The sequence below is a fragment of the Perna viridis genome, chromosome 1 (genome assembly GCF_037379345.1).
Source record: "Perna viridis isolate PV_CMFRI_1.1 ecotype Kerala chromosome 1, ASM3737934v1, whole genome shotgun sequence".
NCBI lineage: Eukaryota > Metazoa > Mollusca > Bivalvia > Mytilida > Mytilidae > Perna > Perna viridis.
The window spans coordinates 29126379-29149615 of record NC_142445.1 but is presented as its reverse complement, the minus strand read 5'-3'; the positions used below and the strand labels follow the sequence as shown (position 1 = coordinate 29149615).

Here is a 23237-nt window from a genome sequence, read left to right as displayed (position 1 = left end):
CATATACAATTTCTCTAAAGCTGTGTTACGATATAATACCAACAGAACAACTAAAGGACACAATATATAACAAGTCAGCCAAAGACCATTTTGATTTAGCAAATTGAAAAAAAATGTCATGCTATTGTAAACTATTTTGATATAATTTGTATCAATTAATAAGATATTTTAAAAATAAGTGTTGAAAAGAATATCTAGCGTGACATTACAGGAAGATTATAACAAATAGAAATGATAACGATCATAAACATTTTGTAGTGATAACATTATTTTGTAGCATCATAACCCTGTACTAGAAGGATAATTCTGAGCACGGTAAGAAAATTCCGCGAAGTCTCGACAAGCTCTAGTAAATATATGAGTTGTGGTATGAACAATTTATTTTAATTGACTTCTCTCTAGAAATTCCAGATGCATATTATTTAACACTTGTGTTACATCATGATATGCAAGTGCTTTGTATATTAACAATGTATATGTATATATTAATAAATTAAAAAATACCTCACATATTCATAAAGCAAATTTTGACATTTTTGTATTCGTGTTTCAAGGCATTTCGTCATATACGCATGTTGAATTCGATTCCCACTCTCAGTCAGTGATGAGACGAATAAAATGATACTGATAATACATCTGACAGACACTCAACAGTATGCCGAAATTCTAACAGCAAAGAATGACTGGTCTAGTGAACACAACAAGCTGTTTTGATCAGATTAAAGAGTGAACATGTGATCAATTATATAAATCTGTTTGGATGATCCGTATTTAGGTATGCCTAAATTAAATACAACTGTTAAAATTGGGCTTCATTAGATAGCAGTGTGAGGGTCAAGAATATAAGGGGCATTTTGCAACGGACATGAGTTGATGCTAAACAAACTGCTATTTAATTTATACATATAATTGCATGAGAAAATAGGTAGTAATAGTTTATTGAAGTACAATGTAAGTGTATTTCCTTAAGTACTAAAAAGGCGGAAACGAAAACAATACTGCAAAATTTTTATAAAATGTCGATTACCACGCAAAACATTCCATACACATTAAGCACGTTTAACTTAATTTCGAAGAATCGAAATTTATTTCATGAAAATACTTGTTTGGGGATATAGGTAGTTTTCTTTTATCGATTTAGTGCATTTCCTGTAGAACTACTTTGAAACATTACATACGATTGATGTTGTTTATGTTACCGACGTCAATGATATGTATGCACTATAATTGTCATTGACCATCTTGATTGTAATGCAATTTATCTTGTAAATTACCTTGCAAAACATTAAATAGACACTAAAATATCTGATTGGATTCGCTATAAAATGATTGACAAAAACATATTTGGCAAATGTCATGATTCTCCTTTTTCCAGACATTCCGGAAATTAAATGAATAGATCGCATTTTGTTTAATCAATAGGTTAAACATTCTTTTCAATGTAATGTTTTATCGACAGTTATCTCAAATGAACAAAACTATTAGATTTAAAAAAAAGATGTTGCTTAAGAAGGTAGACCTAGGGTATGGGAAACAACTCGTTTGAACGTTTGTATTCATCATTTTACATCAATCTCATGTAAGTAACAAAGTCTATTGAAAACAGTCAATTTTTAATTTCATATATTAATATTTAATGATTTTCATTCAGTTTTTTTATCAGAATTTTTCATCCTCTCGATTGCCAATGCCATTAACGTTCATTTATATAAAACACATATATCACTTTTACAATTAAAGGTTATCAAATATTTGAATTTACTTATTCATGAGTTCGGTATTAAGTTGATTTTTTTAGGAACAAAGAGTTAAAACGAAAGACATACTATTATAATAAGTTAGGAATAGGCATTTTCCCAATATCATTGAGTAACGAAAATATTACTCAACTACTGCTCTTTATTATAATATGTTTTCGACCCAACAGTCTAGTTTTCATTTAGTGACACCGAGAAAATAATATTACAAGAGTCAGAGTAATATTGTTAATTCCTATTTCGTATAACGTTAAGAAAAAACCGTAGTAAGGATGCACTATATAATTACATTAAGGCGCACTGTCTCACACACCAAGTTACCCTCGTCAAATTTTGTAAAACTTAAAATTTAAAGTTGAATTTGGGGGTATATTGTTTAAATGTATTTAAGCATTTATACATAGACAGATGTAATATGTGTAATGATTAACAGGTGTAATTTAAATGAAGACTTGTATCCGGAACGTTTCAGTCCCCTGTCGTATTACGTTCTCTCCTCAGCATCAGATGGCTGATTTTCAAAATACCTTATTTCACACGAACTTATATTGCGAGAGGAGAATGAATCGAAAAGTGTCGTATTATTTTGTCCCTTTTTTCCACATACTCTATGCATGCTTTCATCCTGCGGTAGTGTCTAAGTATTATTTGGCTGTTAATATTGGAAAGGCACCCTGATTAGTACTTAAACTCAGTAATATCTTTTTTTTTCAGTAAGTTAACATGGCTATTGGGTTTTATGATAAAACACTTGAAATTATTTCTGTGCGGATTGCCTCAAATCAGCTTTGTTTCAAGAAAATGAGACCACATTTTCAGAATCGACCTAACCGCATTGTACTACATAAGTTTGAATATTTTTATTGCAATACTAAATTTTACAAAATGCGTTGTCAGCGAAGAATAAAACAATCAAGAGGATCAACTGTCTATAACAACAACAATAATAAAACATAACAAGAAAAAAACCTTCATATTGTTCAATAATATTGTGATCATCAACTGAGATAAAAGCAAAAGAGGAAGAAAATTATTTTGAAGCTTACTTGGCAATCGTATGAAACAAATTCGCTTCGTCTTAGACAAATAAATTGAAATGAGAAATGATTCAAATGATAAACAATATACTGTCCAAAAATTTTTGCATCTCCCAAAAGCTTGTCAAAAAGAAAAGAAAAAACAAATGCATTAAAAATTGATGGAACTCTCTCGTTACGACAAAAGCAATTAGGATTTTAAATTACTTCACGTTATCATTTCTTGAGCAGTATCATATACTTTATTTCTGGGTATCACTTTTCTTTGATTTCAACATATATGTTAATTCGTTAGTGGTAATTTCGTTGATATTTAAAGGTCATAACATTTTGAAAGGTTAAGTTTACGTATCATTCGAATTGCAGTTCGAGGATTATTGTAACTATAAAAAACCAACAAAACATGGATTCCTAAAGTAACTAGTACTTTCAAAATGACATTGCATTATAAAAATACAACATTTTCTGTAACATTGATTTTTATTTCCTCGAAAAAGGTTGAACATAAAAATTTAAAAGGTCAACATGTAAATATTAAACCAAATAATTTACATAATGTGGTGAATGTATCCATTTCCTGATCTTTCCACTACTATATAAACCTTGATCGTCAATAACAAAAGCACATACATCGTAAAGTAGTCGTGAACATAATTATAAGACAGAAGGTAAGATAAGAAGAAATTATTTATTTACAATTTAAAAAAAAAACAGGATATTATTGCTGTAGCTTCACTCTGGCTATTTCTCCATTGATCTCAAAACTATCTTTAACTTTTGGACATTTCATTCATTACGCAAGATTTATAAACATTTTATTTGTATTAACCTATTTTTTTTTTAAAATAAAAGTTTCTAATTATGGAAACATACATAATGAAAATGTTCTCAATGTGAAGACTCACTGCATTTAGAAAAAAACCTTTTTGAAACAAACCTTTCAATGTTGATAACGGAAGTATACACTCGTAGTTATTTTTTTTTTATTTTAACGCAAATGTTCATCTGGAATCAGGAACATAATAATCTAGAATAACTGGAATAAAAATGTCTTTTTTTACTATGATATCAAAAGTACAATTTTTATTTAGTTGATAGTGTTTAATCATAGTTAATTTGAATTGATTTTTGGTTTGGTTTTTAGGTCTACTTCAACTACAAAAATGAAACAACAGTGTTTAATATTGATGACTTTGGCAGTGGCTGCTTTTGGTATGTTATACGTTAAATTAATCAGTTAATACTAATTTTGAAAACACAAATCTGTAAGGAATAAAAATCTACAAATGTACATAAAGCTGATACCAAAATGAAAACAAAATAGTGACTGATTGTTCGAAGTTGCGCATGAAGATATGCATGGAATGCAGGACGAGAAAGTTTTTCCGATATAATCCTTCTTAAACTTTTCCAACACCAAATTTTAAAAGTGCTTGCACACAAAATTAACAGCCTAAACAAATAATTCTGACTCCTTGAAAAAAAGTCGTCAGTCTACCTTTTATATGCCGCTAGCTTGAAGGAGAAGCAGTGACGTTCGATTTTAGCCTTTGGAATGACTCTGTAGGAAACCAAAATCACTACCTCTGGGGCTTTTTACTGACATGCTTCTATGAACACGAGTTGGTTAGATGATCTTATTATTCTAGATAAACTATTCTGGTGTTTAAAGTCAAACACAATATTTCAATGATATCGCACTGATTGACATATTAATATTTTTGAAAATCTCTCGCATTGTTTGTCAGCCGTTTCAATGTAACCATCGAGTTAGTTAGATGTTCTCAGAATTATTCAAGACAAGTTATTCTGGTGTAATAACAAGAGTAAATCTGGTAAAGAAGAGAAGTGACGCAGACAACGATTTCTACTAACTTTCATATAAAAACAATACTTTTTAGTTAATGTTGCGGCTTTCCAACCAATCCACTTAGCATTGTAACATTTCTATGAAATCCGACTGTACTTTTTTTTTAGATTTAATTGAAATCATAACATTTTATTCATAAGTACTATACTACAGTGCAATCTTCCTTTCATTGAAGTTGTACATAAATTTATGTATTACATTATTACCGCACCCCTATACTGAAATTGTATTGTAACATTAACATTAACATATTTGATTATATTGACAGCATACAGTGCAAAAGATGACATCAAAGTCTCACGTGGTCCAATCATAGGTTCTTCTGTTGATGGTACTTTAAGAGGGTCCGATCTTTTAAATATAGGATCATCTGGTAATATTCTACATAGAGGATCTTTATTACATGATGATGGTTTAACTACTGTCATTCGCCGAGGAGGTTCATCTGGTTTGGAATCATCTGTTGGAGGAGGTCCTATTGTTCGTAAAGTAGTATCAGGCAACATTGATGGAACAACGGTTGTTAAGAAAATCGTTGGAGGCAGAATCGGATTAGGTGAATCTCCAGTAGTACTTGATGATAAAGCCAGAATTGGGGAATCGCCAGTTGTATTTACTGGAAGAAATAGACTAGCAGACTCACCAGTTGTTCTGACCAGAAGAAATGGATTTGGATTAGATGATTCACCTGTTGTATTTACTGACAGAAACGCTTTGGGAGATTCACCAGTAGTACTTGGCGATAGAAGTGGATTAAGTAGTCAAGTTGTCCTAAAAACTGTTGGACATGGTGGTTCCAGAAGAGAATCTGTTGGTGTCATCAAAGCAATAGACGGGACAATTGACGTACTCGATACTGGTGTCAGAAGAGGTATTTCAGGTGGAACCATTGGTGTTTCTGGATCTAGAATCATCAGAGGGTCACTTGCTGGCAGTACTGGAAGTAACTGTATAAAAGAATGTTACAGACATGATGATTGTTTCGGAAACAAAGTCTGCGTCGATATTGGTTGTAATAAAGTTTGTCGCCTGAGTAAATCCAGTGGCTATTCCAGATAAACATTTGTTATATCGGTTTAAATTCATCTTACATGATACTGTGATATTTATTACTTTTGTACTATTATTAAATGTATTATTAAATCAACATAAGTATTCGTTTTCCTTTTAATATATGAATAAGTCTAAGTATACTCCATATGTCAATGATCAAAAACATATAAAAAAATATTTACAATGAAGTTGTACTAAAACTGGTTTTGCACCGTCATTTATTTCACAAAATAACGGACTTAAAAAAATCTTCCAATTAAAGACTGATACAACAATTGAATATGTTAACAGTAGTAAGCAATCAAAACGGCATCTTACTAGGAAATAGTATTGTAACTTATATAAGTCAGTTGGGTACTAGAATGGCGTTATCAGATTTCCCCAATAACTTAGCGGTATTTATAAACTGCGAGACGAAACCAATACGAAACGAAATGAATCGAATCAAAACCTATTTAATCAAATAGAAGAAGCAATTAGAAGCTTAAAACAAATAGAAATTATATAAAAGAATATGTTTTATTACGTTTTACATTTTATATGTACTCATACTTCTGTATCAATGGCAAAAAATCCCGCCACAGAATTTTGGACTTTCACAATTCGAAGTGTATATGTATGGACAAATGATATCGTATATCAAGAAGATTCAAACCTTATTGGGAAGTTATAAGAATAAAACTGGTCTATCAAAATAAAAGGTGGTGTGAAATGATTTTTTTTTCTGGAGCGTTTCATGTTTCATCTATTTAATATAGAATTAAAGAGCATAAAATTATAAAAAAAAATTAGTAAAGCGTCCACTTGATTATAAATAAAGCTGGATATTTTTTTCGCACCAGCACATTCCAAAATCTACATCAGAACAACTAGAGAGTAAAAAGTCAGATTTACTATATTACAAAAAACCATTAACCTGAAACATTGTTTTTGTACAATAGAAACGTAGTGTGCCACCTGTTGTTGGTTATAAGGTTTGATGTTCCGCGAATTACATTTTACGAATAATTGATGCATTTATTACAGAAATAATAAACTTTAAACGCAGAATATTTAGTATTTACTTCAAGAAAATGTATGTATACGACAGAAACATATGTTACAAAAAATACTTGTTACAAGTATAAAATCTGTATCGGGAAATGTTCAAATGACAAGGAAAAAATAATTTATGACCATCTTAATATTCCAACAAACATGTCACCCCTTTAATCGGCCGACATATCGAATTCCGTGGCTGGCCGATTATGATGAGATTCATTGTATAGAATATCATCGATCTACCTACTGATTCACTAAGTGCTGTTATTTAAAAGAAGTTTTTTTCTTTCAAAACCAAATCACTACAGTGTTTGTGTTGAAACAAATCATATGCAATCATTTTATGTGTATCTTTTACTTTCCTATTTCATTTTGACCTGAGGATTTTGCGTCTTTGTTTCTTTACACCCTAATACGTTTCTACTTTGTCATCAATCATTAGACTTATGAGTGATTAAAACTAAGAAAAGCACTTTTTCTAATACAGAACGAATTGATATGATAAAGCAGACAGACAATTTTGTCATATACCATTTCTCTAAAGCTGTGTTACGATATAATACCAACCGAATAACTTAAGGATACAATATATAACAAGTCAACCAAAAACCATTTTGATTGAGCAAATTGAACAAAAAATGTCATGCTATTGTGAACTATTTTGATATAATTTGTATCAATTGAATAAGATATTTTAGAAATAAGTGTTGAAAAGAATATCTAGCGTGAAATTACAGGAAGATTATAACAAATAGAAATGATAACGATCATAAACATTTTGTAGTGATAAGATTATTTTGTAGCATCATAACCATATTCTTGAAGGATAATTCTGAGCACGGTAAGAAAAGTCCGCGAAGTCTCGACAAGCTCTAGTACTTATATGAGTTGTGGTATGAACAATTTATTTTAATTGACTTCTCTCTAGGAATTCCAGATGCATATTAACTAACACATGTGTAATATCATGATATGCAAGTGGTTTGTATATTTACAAAAAAATATACATATAAATGAATTCAAAAATACCTCATATATTCATAAAGCAAATTTTGACATTTTTGTATACGTGTTTCGAAGTATTTTGTTACATAAGCAAATTGAATTCGAGTCCCACTATCAGTCAGTGATGAGACGAATAAAATGATACTGATAATACATCTGACAGATACTCAACAGTATGCCGAAATTCTAACAGAAAAGAATGACTGGTCTAGTGAACACAATAAACGGTTTTGATCAGATTAAAGAGTGAACAAGTGATCAATTATATAAATCTGTTTGGATGATCCGTATTTAGGTATGCCTAAATTAAATGCAACTGTTAAAATTGGGCTTCATTAGATAGCAGTGTGAGGGTCAAGAATATAAGGGACATTTGCAACGGACATGAGTTGATGCTAAACAAACTGCTATTTAATTCATACATATAATTGCATGAGAAAATAGGTAGTAATATTTTATTGAAGTACAATGTAAGTGTATTTCCTTAAGTACTAAAAAGGCGGAAACGAAAACAATACTGCAAAATGTTTATAAAATGTCAATTACCACGCAAAACATTCCATACACATTAAACACAGTAAGCACGTTTAACTTAATTTCGAAGAATCGAAATTTGCTTCATGAAAATACTTGTTTGGGGATATAGGTAGTTGTCTTTTATCGATTTAGTGCATTTCCTGTAGAACTACTTTGAAACATTACATACGATTGATGTTGTTTATGTTACCTACGTCAATGATATGCATTATAATTATCAATGAACTTTTGATTGTAGTGCAATTTATCTTGTAAATTACCTTGCAAAACATTAAATAACCACTAAAATGTCTGATTGGATTCGCTATAAAATGATTGACAAAATATAGTTAGCAAATTGCATGATTCTCATTTTTTTCAGACGTTCCAAACAATTAAATGAATAGAACGCATTTTGTTTAATCAATAGGTTAAACATTCTTTTCAATGTAATGTTGTATCGACAGTTATCTCAAATGAACAAAACTATTAGAAATAACAAAAATAAATGTTTCTTAAGAAGGTACATCTAGGGTATGGTACACAACTCTTACAAATCATTTGAACGTTTATATTCATCATTTTACATCAATCTCATGTAAGTATCAAAGTAACTTTGACTGCTTTTATTCTGTATCAAATGAAAGCTTGATAGACTTTGGTGAAATTGAATATAATACAAACATATCACTGATTTCAAGGGTTATGTATCTTACCCTAGGTCTACCTCCTTAAAGGAACATAGCAGCTTAGCTCTACGGTAATGAAAGCTCCTTTTTATTTTAATGTAGATCTATGTTTCGATATTATTTAGCACAAAGAAAGGCTCAGTGATTATCTATTTGTATGTTTCAAACACATATCAGTTTTTTTAAGTCTATTGAAAACAATTAATTCTTAATTTCAGATATTAATATTTAATCATTTTTACTCCCACATATTAAGCCATTCCATCAAAGATGAACATTTGTTGATTAGAATTTTTCATCCTCTCGATTGTCATTGCCATTGACTGTCATTTAAATAAAACAATACATCACTTTTACAATTAAAGGTTATCAAATATTTGAATTTACTTATTCATGAGTTCGGTATTAAGTTGATTTTTTAGGTTCAAATCCTTCTTTAAGAGTTAAAACGAAAGACATACTATTATGATAAGTTAGGAATGGGCATTTCTCCAATATCATTGAGTAGCGAAAGTAATACGCAACTACTGCTCTTTATTATAATGTGTTTTCGACCTAACAGTCTGGTTTTCATTTAGTGACACCGAGTAAAAAATATTACAAGATTCAGAGTAATAATGTTCATTCCTGTTTCGCATTAAAAAAAAAAGAAGTAGTAAGGGTGCACTACATAGTTACATTAAAGCGCACTCTCTCGTCCACTAAGTTACCCTCGTCAAATTTTGTAAAACTTAAAATTTAAAGTTGAATTTGGGGGGTATATTGTTTAAATGTAGTTAACCATTTATACATAGACAGATGTAATATATGTAATGATTAACAGTTGTAATTTAAATGAAGACTGGTGTCCGGAACGTTTCAATCCCCTGTCATATTACATTCTCTCCGCAGCATCAGAAGGCTGATTTTCATACAATACCTAATTTTGCACGAACTAATATTGCTAGAGGAGAATGAATCGAAATGGGTTTTATTATTTTTACCCTTTTTTCCACCTACTCTATGCAGGTTTTCATCCTGTGGTAGTGTCTAAGTAAAACATAGTATTTGGCTGTTAGTTTTGGAAAGGCACCTTGGTTTGCACTAAAACTCAGTAATATATTTTTTCAGTATGTTACCATGGCTATTGGGTTTTATAACAATAATCACTAAATTACTTATAAATGAATTGAACCTCCACACACCACTTTTTATGACAAAACATTTGAAATTTCTGTGCGGACTGCTTCCAATGAGCTTTGTTTCAACAAAATGATACCACATTTTCAGAAACGACCAAACCGCATTGCACTACCTATAATTGAATATTTTGTTTGCAATACTAAATTTTACAAAATGCGTTGTCTGCGAAGAATAAAATTATCAACAGATGAACTGCCTATAACAACAACAATAAAAAAAAATAACAACCCCAACAGTCCCCCAAACCCCACAAAAACAAAACAAAACAAAACAAAACAAAAAAAACAAAAACAAAAAAAAACAAAAACAAAAACAAAACAAAACAAAAAACCGAAATGTCAGCATGTGTCCGGAAGGAACACATGTCCGTCAAAGCTAATATGGGTTTAGTTCGTTGTAAAAGTGGTAGAAACGTGCGATGTTACTCAACACATCTCCGTTTTGTGAAAAAAATCATATTGTTCAATAATATTGTGATCATCAACTGAGATAAAAGCAAAAGAGGAAGAAAATAATTTTGAAACTTACTTGGCATTCCTTTGAAACAAAATTCGCTTCGTCTAAAACATATAAAATGAAATGATTCAAATAATTAACAATATACAGTCCAAGTAGAGTAAACCTAATTTTAAATACTACGTTTGGCAATGCTGATTTGGAGTTTGTTTTATTTTATTTACGAAAAAAAGCAATATTTTTTTTTCAAATTAAAGTACACTTTAATCAATCGTCACATTTTTCTTCGTATAACTGTGAGATATTTCTTAGTGCAAAGAATTTGAAATTCGAGAATATGATTTCAAATGTTCAAATATTTGAGGAACAAACTAATAGCCATTATTTAATCAGTTGCCAGCAAATTTCAATTTTGTCATATCCCAAAATCTTGTCAAAAAGAAAAGGAAAACAAATATATTAAAATTTGATGGAACTCTCTCGTTACGACAAAAGCCATTATGATTTTAAATTACATCAAGTTAACATTTCTTGAGCAGTATCATATATTCTATTCTTGGGTAAAACTTTTCCTTGATTTCAACATATATGTTAATTCGTTAGTGATAATTTCGTTGATTTTTTAAGGTCATAACACTTTGAAAGGTTAAGTTTACGTATCATTCGAATTGCAGTCCGAGGATTATTGTAACTATAAAAAACCACCAAAACATGGATTCTTAAAGTAACTAGTACTTTCAAAATGGCGTTGCATTATAGAAATACAAAGGCCATTTTCTGTACCATTTATTTTTATTTCCTCAAAAAAAAAAAAGCTGAACATAAACATTTAAAAAGTCAACATGTAAATGTTGAACCACATAATTTACATAATGTGGTGAATATGTGCATTTCCTTATCTTTCAACTACTATATAAACCTTGATCGTCAATAACAAAAGCACAAACATCGTGAAGTAGTCGTGAAGATAATTTAAAGATAGAAGGTAAGATAAGATGAAACTATGAATTAACAATTAAAAAAAAAATACAGAAAATTTTGTTGTAGCTTCAATCTTATTATTTCTCGATTCATCTCAAAACTATCTTTAACTTTTTGATATTTCATTCATTACGCAAGATTTTTAAACATTTTATTTGTATCAACCTATTTTTTTTAAATCAAAGTTTCTAAGTATGTAAACATACATAATGAAAATGTTCTCAATGTGAATACTCACTTCATTTAGAAAAAAAAAACTTTTTGAAACAAAACTTTTCAACGTTTATAACGGAAGTTTACTTTACCGCATATGTTCATCTGGAATCAGGAACCTACTAACCTAGAATAACAGGAATGAAAATGTGTTTTTCACCATGATATCAAAAGTACAATTTTTATTTAGTTGATAATTTCCAATTAGAGTTAATTTGAATATATCATTATTTGTGTTTGGTTTTTAGGTGTACTTCAACTACAAAAATGAAACAACAGTGTTTAATATTGATGACTTTGGCAGTGGCTGCTTTTGGTATGTTAAACATTAAATTAATACTTTGATAATAATTTTAAACACACAAATCTGTAAGGAAAAAAGAAATAATCTACAAATGAACATAAAGCTGATACCAAAATGAAAACGAATAGTGACTGATTGTTTGAAGTTATGCATGAAGATATGCATAGAATGAAGGACGAGAACATTTTTTCCGATGTAATCGAAATTCTTAAACTTTTTCGACACCGAATTTTAAAAGTGCTTGCACACAAAATTAACAGCCTAAACAAATACTTCTGACTCCTTGAAAAAAAAAAGAAGTCGTCAGTCTACCCCTTATATGCCGCTAGCTTGAAGGAGAAGCAGTGACGTTCGATTTTAAAGTCTTTGGAATGACTCGGTAGGAAACCAAAATCACTACCTCTCGCACTGTTTACTGACATTCTTCTATGAACCCATCGAGTTGGTTAGATAATCTTATTATTCTAGATAAGTTATTCTGGTGTTTAAACTCAAACATAATACTTCTATAATATCGCACTGTACCAATCCATTTGATTGACAAGGTAATATTTCCGACCCGGTAAGGATCCAAAATCACAAACTCTCGCATTGTTTGTCAGTACAATCTTCCTTTCATTGAAGATGTACATAAATTTATGTATTACAATTATTTTGTTTTGTACAATTATTACCACACTCCTATACCGGTATTGAATCTAATTGCTTAAATCTGAATTCACAAAATAACATTATGAGTCCAAAACATTACCATATTTGTTTATATTGACAGCATACAGTGGAAAAGATAACATCAAGGTGTCAGGTGGTCCAATCATAGGTTCTTCTGTAGATGGTATTTTAAGAGGGTCCGATCTTCTAAATGTTGGATCATCTGGGAATGTTCTACGTGGAGGATCATCATTACTTGATGATGGTTTAACTACTGTCATTCACCGAGGAGGTTCTTCTGATTTGGAATCATCTGTTGGAGGAGGTAGTATCGTTCGTAAAGTAGTATCAGGTAACATTGATGGAACAACGGTTATTAAGAAAGTCGTAGGTGGCAGAATCGGATTAGGTGAATCTCCAGTAGTATTTGACGATAGAATCAGAATTGGGGATTCACCAGTTGTATTTGCTGGAAGAAATAGACAAGCGGACTCACCAGTTGTTCTCACCAGAAGAAGTGACTTTGGATTAGATGATTCACCTGTTGTATTTACTGACAGAAACGCTTTGGGAGATTCACCAGTAGTACTTGGCGATAGAAATGGACTTAATAGTCAAGTTGTCCTGAAAACTGTTGGACATGGTGGTTCCAGAAGGGAATCTGTTGGTATCGTCAAAGCAATAGACGGAACAATTGACGTACTAGATAATGGTGTCAGAAGAGGTATTTCGGGTGGAAACATTGGTGTTTCTGGATCTAGAATCATCAGAGGATCACTTACTGGAAGTACTGGAAGTAACTGTATAAAAGAATGCGACAGACATGACGATTGTATCGGAAACAAAGTCTGCATCGATGTTGGTTGTAATAAAGTTTGTCGCCTGAGTAAATCCAGTGGTTATTCCAGATAAACATTTGTTTCATCGCTTTAAAATCCAACTTACATGATATTGTGATATTTATTACTTTTGTATTATTATTACGTATATTATTTAATCAAAATAAGTATTTGTTTTCCTTTGAATATATGAATGATTCTTTTTTTAATCCAAATGCAAACTATTAACTATATACTTGTACTTAAACTCATTTTGCACCGTCAATGATTCCACAAAATAACGGACTAAAGAAACATTGCAATTTAAGACTTATAAAACATTGAATATGATAAATATTAGTAAAAATGTAGTTGATATTTGCAATCACAACTGCATCTTAAAATAACATAATTTTTCAACCTATATAAATTATGTAATTTTTTTCAAAAATACTTTATTTATTATGTAATAAAATGTTCAAATTGAACAGGCTGTTAACATGAAGATCACAACATTTCATGTTCAAAATGCTTTAAAATAATTTTATTTTAATTTTCCATTTCATTGATCCATCAGTATATTAGTATTATTGTTTAATGTATTATTTGATTGAAGTATTCTATTTCTTTTGAATGAATCAGTCTTTGTTTAATACACATGTAAATGATAAACAACATATAAAATATTTACGATATTGCACTTAAATTGATTTTGCACCGTCAATGATTCCACAAAATGACAGATTAAAACTCTTGCGATGTGAGACTTCAAAAAACAATTGAAGAAGTTAAACATTAGTAAGTAGTCAAAATGGAATCTAAATATGAAATGATATTTATGCCTTTTTAAGTTAATTATTTTTGTTTTCTGGTTTTGTTTTGTTGTTTTTTTTTCTTGGTTTAAATAGGATGTAATAATATTTGAATAAATGGTTCAAGTTGTATAGGCTATTAAGATAAAGATAACAAAAAATGATGTTCAAAATTCTTAAAAATGGTTGTTTTTTTTTTATTTCTCTTTTGAATCATTTATCAGTTCTAAAGTACGCCCCCAAAGAGAGCATAAATATTTATATTATCAAATGGGTCCACTAAATGTACGGCCTGATAAAGCATCAATATGCGGATTCAATTTTCATTTATGAGCTTTGATATAGCATTATTGGACCTCCATTAACGGTAACTTTGTAAATGCGTTTGAGAAGCAAACCAGTATAGAAAAATACTCGCTGTCTACGATGATTTAATTTAAATTGAACGTAGTTTTTCCCAACATATAGATGGCTCAAACGGTCAACAGATGGGTATGAAAATGACGTAATCAGATTAAGAAATAATTTATGGGTACTTATAAACTGCGAAACGAAATCACTACAAAAACGAAATGAATCGATATAAAACGAAGCAATTTGAAGCATGATACTTAACGAAATGTTGTTGGTTATAAGGTGTCATGTTCCGCGAATTACATTTTGTCATTGAAAGATGCATTTATCACTAAAATACTTTTCACTCAGCTTACTTTAGTCTTTACTTCAAGAAAATATATGTATTCGACTAAAAGATACGACAAAAAAAAGTACCATATACAAGAATTCATTAGTATCTGGAAAGATTCAAATGATATGGAAGTAATATATGTCCATCTCAATATTTCAACAAACTGGCCAATCGGAAATCAGCCGATTTATCAAATTCCGTGTCCAGTCTGTGCATAGGAGATTCATTGTAAAGACTATCTTCGATATCATCGATCTACCAACCGATCAACTAAATGTTGATATTACAAAAAGATAATGGAAAGAAGATTCAATTCCAAATCATTATAGTTTTTTTTCGTTTGTGTTGTATCAAATTATGTTTAATTATCTGCATTTGAAGTGTTTCTTTACCTTTCATTTTTCATTTTGACCAGATAATTTGTTTCTTTGTTTCTTTACATACTAAACTATTTCTACTGTGTAGCCAATCATTGAACTAAAGAGTGATAAGACTGAGAAAACTATTTTTATACAGAGCTTATTGCTATGATAAAGCAGACAATCAATGTTGTTATTTACCATTTTTCTGAAGCTGTGTTACGATACAATACCAAATGGAACATCTTAAGGAGAAACCAAAAACCATTTTGATTAAGAAAATTGAATTTGAAAGTGTATGATTATCATAAAACATTAAATGACATTTACGACTATAGCAAAATAAAACGCTGTAGAATATGAATAGCAAACACTCTCATGCTGTTGCAAACTATTTATTATAATTCGCATCAATTGAATTCGATATTTTAAATATAAGTGTTGAATAAAATCATCTAATGGATGACTAAAACAATAAAAGGGACAAACATCAAGGCAACCAGGATTCGAAAGATAATCTAGTAAATACAATTAAAGGGTGAGCACCTGATTGGTAAAATAGATACACTTATCAAGGAGCAAGAAATTCCACAAATAAACTAAAGTATTAAGACTATAAATGATAACAACCATAAAAATTCTAAAGTGATGACTTATCTTTTAGAATCATAAACCTGTTCAAGAAAGATAATTCTGAGCGCGATAGAAAAAGTCCGCGTAGTTTCGGTATGATCTGGTAGACATATGACTTGTGGAATGAACAGTTTATCTTAATAAGCTTCTCTTCAGATTTTGAAATGCAAAAAATAGGTGTGTTACGTCATTGTAAACAAGTGATTGTTACATTAGAAAAAACAAAAGAAAAAAAAACAGAAAAAAAACCAAATAAATTCAAAAATACATCACATATTCATAATGCTAATTTCGGTATTTCTGTACACGTGTTTTAACTAATTAAGTAACATATGAACATATAATTCGAGTGCCACTGTAAGGGATCAGACAATTAACACGATACTGATAATACTGCTAAAACACCAACTAAAGTATGCAGATATTCTTTGAGGAAAAAGAACTGGCCAAGTTGATGGCAAAACCAAAATATACACAAAAAAAAACAAAAAAACACTTGTTTCAAAGCATCTGACTCTGGAATACATAAAATCAAAACTGCATTTATAATGAGGCAGATACACAGAAAAGAGAGACGAACCAATAGACCGCGTGACTGGGCAAAATTTTGTAAACATAGAAATGAAGTCACCTCTATAATTAGAAGTGCGCATAAAGGTTACAACGATAACATTTTGAATTAATTATCGAACGAAAAACCTTCCTCGAAAACTTGGTGGAAGATTTGTAAACACATTTCGGGTCTCCAATTTTCGTATTCCAGTATTCCTCCGTTATTGAAAGGTAATGTATTGATGGATGATGATATTGATAAAGCAGACGAGTTCAAAAAATGTTTCGTATCGCAAATAGCCAACTACCGAACTTTACGGAAAATGACCATTTACTCCGAAATTTCTGAAGATGACGTTGAAGATATTTTGAAATGTTTAGATACTAGCAAAGCAACAGGTCATGATTTGAACAGCCCAGGGTTCTAAAAGAAGCGTCATCAGAGTCAAAGTATCCATTACGTAGGTTGTTTAATTTATCAACGTCGATTGCTCTGTTTCCAAATAATTAGAAACAAGCACATGTAAGCCCCGTTTTCATAAAAGGGAATCATAGTGAAGTAAAAAATTACCGATCCATTTCCCTGCTTTGCATCATTTCAAAATATATCGAAGGTTGTGTATAAATATATACACAATTGTCTTTTAGATCATAATGTTATTACTCCTAACCAGTCGAGCTTCACTTGCGGTGACTCAGCGATCAACCAACTTGTTTATATTACAAATGAGTTTGGTAAGGCATTAGACAGCGAGAAGGAAGTTAGTGTAGTATTTTGCGATATTAGCAAAGCATTTGATCGTGTTGGTATAAGAGGTTATCATTTAAGCTAGAAAAATATGAAATATCTGGCAATTTATTAAATTGGGTTAAAAATTACCTCACAGGTAGGAGTCAGAGAGTAGTCCTTAATGGGAAAAAGCCCGATAGGAGGGAAATAAATGCTGGTGTTCCACAGGGTTCCATTTTGGGACTTCTTTTCTTTTTGATATTTATTAATGATATTGTGGAAGAAATCGATGCATCTATTAAATATTTGCTGACGATGCAAGTCTTTACCTAGAGATGGATAGTGCAGCTGAATCGGCAGAGATACTGAGTAGGGATATCGATAAAATTCATCAATGGTCAGAAAGGTGGTTTGTAAAATTTAATCCGCAAATGTCGATAATCATTTCACGTAAACTACTTCAACCGCCATTGACAATGAATCAATATGACATACAAGAGGTAACTAGTCATAAACACCTTGGCTTTATAAAATCGAACAATGGATTATGACACGATCATATTGATTATATCGTTAAAACATAAAAGCTAAACATAATCAGAAAACTCAAATTCTCTGTCGATTGATATACTTTGCAGAGAATATAAATGAGTTTTATTCGACCTATTTGGAATATGGGGATGTAATCTGGAATTGTCACAATCAGTCCCTCATCAATAAAGTTGAAAACGTTCAATTGGATGCCGCATGAATTGTAACTGGGGCTACAAAACTTACCTCTGTCGATACAATATATAAGGAGACTGGTTGGGAAAAACTTTCCGTAAGACGAGAACGGCATAGATTACAATACTTCAAAGGATTTTGACGAATAATACACCGGCCTATCTACGTAATATTATACCAAACTTAGTCGCAGATCGACATATCAATCTCGGAATATAACAGAGATTCCTAGTCGCACAAATTTTTATTCGGAATATTTCGTACCATCCACTATTAAATTATGGAATAAATTGTATCATTGTATACGCGATTTCAGATCATTAAGCACGTTTAAAGATCACTTACGAAGGTTTGATTAAAAAATGTCCTGCCTATTATCATGGCGGATCAAGAATGGGACAGATCTTATATGGTAGACTGCAAATGAATAGTAGTTCTTTACATGAACATCTTTTTTTCCCACATATTAAGTTAACCCGTTAAAAGATGAACAGCTGTTGATTAGAATTTTTCATCCTCTCTATTGTCATTGCCATTGACTTTCAAATTAATAAAGCACATATATCATTTTAACAATTAAAGGTTATTAAATATTTGAATTCACTTTATTATCTTATTATGAGCTGAGTATTAAATTGATTTTTTAGGTTCAAATCCTTCTTTAAAGGTTAAAAAGAAAGACAAACTCACTATAATGATAAGTTAGGAAAGGGCATTTTTCGAAAATCATAGAGTAATACTCAACTGCTGCTCTTCATTATAACATGTTTTCGACGTAACAGTCTAGTTTTCATTAAGTGGCAACGATATAAAATATTATAAGATTCAGAGTAATAATGTTCCTTCCTGCGTTAAATCAAGTTAAAGAAAAAACATAGCAAGGGTGCACGATGCAGTTACATGAAGGCGCACTATTTCGAACACCAAGTTACGCTCGTCAAATTTGTAAAACTTAAATTTAAAACTTAAAAACTTGAGTTGAAATTTGGGGGATATTGTTTAAATGTAGTTAAGCATTTATACAGAGACAGAGGTAATATATGTTATGGTAAACAGGTGTAATTTAAAATAAGAATGGTATCCGGAACGTTTCAATCCCTTGCCGTATTAGGTTTTTTCCTCAGGATCAGATGGCTGATTTTCAAAATACCTTATGTCGCACGAACTTTTGGAACTAATATTGCGAGAGAATGAATGGAAAAGGATCTTATTTTTTACCCTTTTCCAGCTACTCCATGCAAGTTTTCGTCCTCTGGTAGTGTCTAAGTGCCTGACATTTTATAAAACATAGTATTTGGATGTCATTTTTTGGAAAAGCACCCATTATCTGCTCTAAAATTAAATATTTTTTCAGTATGTTACCATGGCAACTGGGTTTTATTACAATAATCACTAAATTGCTTATAAATGACTTGAACCTCCACACACAAAGGAGTTTAAAAATATGCACTTTTTTATGACAAAGCACTTGAAATTTCTGTGCGGATTGCTCAAACTCAAAAGCAATAATTTCAACAAAATGAGACCAAATATTCAGAAATGATCTAATCGCATTGTACTACCTAAGATTGAATAATTTTATTGGAATACTAAATTTTACAAAATGCTTTATCTGCAAAGAATAAAACAATCAACAGATGAGGTGTCTACAACAAAAGCAATAAAAAATAACATCCCCCCAAAAAAGAAAAATAAGTAAAAAAAAAAAACAAAACAAAACATAATAAAAAAAACGGTAATACTGAACGAAACGTTGATGCTGATTTTCGAAGTTGCTTGATTTTTTTTTGCAAAGAATTTGAAATTTGAATATATGATTTCAATTGTAATATTTGAGGAACAAACAAATGGCTATTATTTAATCAAATGCCAGCAAATCTAAATTTTAGCATGGCCTAAGAGCTTGTCATAAAGAGAAGGAAAAACAAAAATATTAAAAATTGATGGAACTCACTAGTTACGACAAAAGCAATTATGATTTTAAATTACATCAGTTAACATTTCTTGAGTAGTATCATATACTTTATTCGTTGGTATTTCTTGTCATTAATTTCAAAAACTACATTTATTCGTGAGTGTTCATTTCGTTGATTTTTCAAGGTCATAGCACTTTTAAAAGTAAAGTTTACGTATCATTCTCATGTCAGTTCGAGGATTATTGTAACAATAAGAAAACCAACGAAACACGGATTATTTAAAATAAATAGTACTTTTCAAATTAACATTGCAATATTAAAACTACAACAAACATTTTTCGTACTATTGATTTTTATTTCCTCGAAAAGGGCTGAACATAAAAATTTGAAAGATCAACATGTAAATGTTAAACCACATAATTTACATAATGTGGTGAATGTATGCATTTCCTGATCTTTTAAATACTATATAAACCTTGATCGTCAATAACAAAAGCACAAACATCGTAAAGTAGTCGTGAAGATAATTTAAAGATAGAAGGTAAGATAAGATGAAACTATTTATTTAAAATACAGGCAATTTTGCTGTAGCTTTACTTTGGTGATTTCTCGATCGATTTCAAAACAATCTTTAACTTTTGGACATTTCATTCATTACGCAAGATTTATAAACATTTTATTTGTATTAACCTATTTGTTTTTTTTTAAATCAAAGAATCTAATTATGTAAACATATATAATGAAAATGTTCTCAATGTGAATAGTCACTTCATTAAGAAACAAACAAGTTTATAAAACAAAACCTGTCAATGTTTATAACTGAAGTATATACTGTGAAAATACTTTAATTCGGGGATACCAATTGCGTGGACTATGGGAGAAAGACAAGTTTTTAGGTTATATACCACGAAAAACATGAAAATCACTACCCCACGAAAAATAGTACTTTTATAGTAGTTTTTTTTAATTAACTCATATCTCATATGTTCATTTGGAATCAGGAACCTACTAACCTAGAATTAACGGAATAATTTTTTTCGGCCATGGCATCAAAAGTACAATTTTTATTTAGTTGGCAGTTTTGAGTTAATTTGAGTATATCATTGTTTTTTGTTTGGTTATTAGGTGAACTTCAAGTACAACAATGAAACAACAGTGTTTGATATTGGTGACTTTGGCAGTGGCTGCTTTTGGTATGTCATACATTAATAATGTAATACTTATTGTGAAAACACAAGTTTGTAAGAAAAAAAAATCTACAAATGTACATAAAAATGATACCATGATAAAAACAAAATAGTGACTGATTGTTTGAAACGTTTAGAACACCGAATTTTGAAAGTGCTCGTACACAAAATTGACAGCTTAAACGAATATTCTGACTCCTTGAAAAAAAAAGTCGTCAGTCTACCTTTTATATGCCGCTATCTAGAAGGAGAAGCAGTGACTTCCGATTTTAAAGTCTTTGAAATGACTCTGTAGGAGGTATCTCTCGCACTGTTTACAGGCATGTTTCTATAAACACATTGAGTTGGATAGATGATCTTATTATTCTAGATAAACTATTCTCGTGTTAAAAGTCAAACATAATACTTCTATAATACCGCACCGTACCAAACAATTGATAAACAACGTAATATTATACGACTCGGTAGGTATCCAAAATCACAACCTCGCTGGCTTACAGAGAAGAGTAAATCTGGTAAAGCAGGGGAGTGAAGAAGACAACAATTTCTATTATCTTTCATTTAAAAATACTTTTTAGTTAATGTTGCGGCTTTCCAACCAATTCACTTAGCATCGTAAAACTTCTATGAAATCGCACTGTACTTAGTGTATTTAAAGATTTAATTGACATCGTAACATTTATTCATAAGTACTATGTCACAGCGCAGTCTTCCTTTACATAAATTTATATATTACAATTATTTTGTTTTGTACAATTATTATTACGCCCCTATACCGGAATTGAATCTAATTTTTCAAACATGAATTCACAAAATAGCATTATGAGTCCAAAACATGAACATATTTCAATATATTGACAGCATACAGTGGAAAAGATGACATCAAGGTCTCAGATGGTCAAATCAAAGGTTCTTCTGTTGATGGTATTTTAAGAGGGTCCGATCTTTTAAATGTAGGATCATCTGGTAATATTCTACATAGAGGATCTTTATTACATGATGATGGTTTAACTACTGTTATTCACCGAGGAGGTTCTTCTGGTTTGAAATCATCTGTTGGAGGAGGTCCTATTGTTCGTAAAGTAGTATCAAGTAACATTGATGGAACAACTGTTATTAAGAAAGTCGTTGGAGGCAGAATCGGATTAGGTGAATCTCCAGTAGTTCTTGATGATAGAACCAGAATACGGGGTTCACCAGTTGTATTTACTGGAAGAAATAGATTAGCAGACTCACCGGTTGTACTTACCAGAGGAAGTGGATTTGGACTAGATCATTCACCTGTTGTATTTACCGACAGAAACGCTATGGAAGATTCACCAGTTGTACTTGGCGATAGAAGTGGATTAAATAGTCAAGTTGTCCTGAAAACTGTTGGACATGGTGGTTCCAGAAGAGAATCTGTCGGTGTCGTCAAAGCAATAGACGGAACAATTGGCGTACTAGATAATGGTGTCAGAAGAGGTATTTCAGGTGGAACCATTGGTGTTTCTGGATCTAAAATCATCAGAGGGTCACTTGCTGGCAGTACCGGAAGTAACTGTATAAAAGAATGTTACAGACATGATGATTGTTTCGGAAACAAAGTCTGCGTCGATGTTGGTTGTAATAAAGTTTGTCGCCTGAGTAAATCCAGTGGTTATTCCAGATAAACATTTGTTTTATCGCTTTAAAATCCAACTTACATGTTACTGTGATATTTATTACTTTTGAATTATTATTAAATGTATTATTTAATCAAAATAAGTATTTGTTTTCCTTTGAATATATGAATGATTCTTTTTTTAATCTAAATGTGAACGATTAACAAGCAAAATATTAACTATATACTTGCACGTAAATTGATTTTTTACCGTCAATGATTTCACGAAATGACGGACTAAAGAAACATTGCAATTTAAGACTTAAAAACATTGAATATGATAAACATTAGCAAAAATGTAGTTGATATTTTAAATCAGACCGGCATCTTAAAATAATATAATTTTTCAACCTATATAAATTATGTATTTTTTTTCTCCAAAAATGCGTTATTTATTTTTTAATATAGTGTTCAAATTG

At 30.7% G+C, this 23237-nt stretch overlaps 3 protein-coding genes across 3 annotated transcripts; all 3 read left to right on the top strand.

Moving 5' to 3' along the window:
• The first annotated feature begins 3428 nt into the window (after window positions 1-3428).
• On the top strand, window positions 3429-5813 carry LOC148628223 (uncharacterized). The gene is made up of 3 exons (XM_088584871.1): window positions 3429-3462; window positions 3939-4006; window positions 4933-5813. The coding sequence occupies exons 2-3, from the start codon at window positions 3958-3960 to the stop codon at window positions 5721-5723; spliced, it is 840 nt and encodes a 279-aa protein (XP_088440997.1). The 5' UTR covers window positions 3429-3462; window positions 3939-3957; the 3' UTR covers window positions 5724-5813.
• Window positions 5814-11557: 5744 nt separating this feature from the next.
• LOC148628222 (uncharacterized) lies at window positions 11558-15090 on the top strand. Its single transcript, XM_088564708.1, has 3 exons — window positions 11558-11591; window positions 12049-12116; window positions 12877-15090. Exons 2-3 carry the CDS (start codon window positions 12068-12070, stop codon window positions 13665-13667), a joined length of 840 nt encoding a protein of 279 aa, XP_088420834.1. The 5' UTR covers window positions 11558-11591; window positions 12049-12067; the 3' UTR covers window positions 13668-15090.
• A 5402-nt stretch (window positions 15091-20492) lies between these two features.
• LOC148628221 (uncharacterized) lies at window positions 20493-23035 on the top strand. The gene is made up of 3 exons (XM_088564707.1): window positions 20493-20530; window positions 21115-21182; window positions 22038-23035. The coding sequence occupies exons 2-3, from the start codon at window positions 21134-21136 to the stop codon at window positions 22826-22828; spliced, it is 840 nt and encodes a 279-aa protein (XP_088420833.1). The 5' UTR covers window positions 20493-20530; window positions 21115-21133; the 3' UTR covers window positions 22829-23035.
• The last annotated feature ends 202 nt before the right edge of the window (window positions 23036-23237 follow it).

Excerpts from the sequence above, each read along its gene's own strand:
- LOC148628223 (XM_088584871.1), top strand. The coding sequence starts at position 3,958 with ATGAAACAACAGTGTTTAATATTGATGACTTTGGCAGTGGCTGCTTTT. Across the intron at positions 4,007-4,932 it reads TTTGGCAGTGGCTGCTTTTG|CATACAGTGCAAAAGATGAC; the intron begins GTATGTTATACG and ends TTATATTGACAG.
- LOC148628221 (XM_088564707.1), top strand. The coding sequence starts at position 21,134 with ATGAAACAACAGTGTTTGATATTGGTGACTTTGGCAGTGGCTGCTTTT. Across the intron at positions 21,183-22,037 it reads TTTGGCAGTGGCTGCTTTTG|CATACAGTGGAAAAGATGAC; the intron begins GTATGTCATACA and ends ATATATTGACAG.
- LOC148628222 (XM_088564708.1), top strand. The coding sequence starts at position 12,068 with ATGAAACAACAGTGTTTAATATTGATGACTTTGGCAGTGGCTGCTTTT. Across the intron at positions 12,117-12,876 it reads TTTGGCAGTGGCTGCTTTTG|CATACAGTGGAAAAGATAAC; the intron begins GTATGTTAAACA and ends TTATATTGACAG.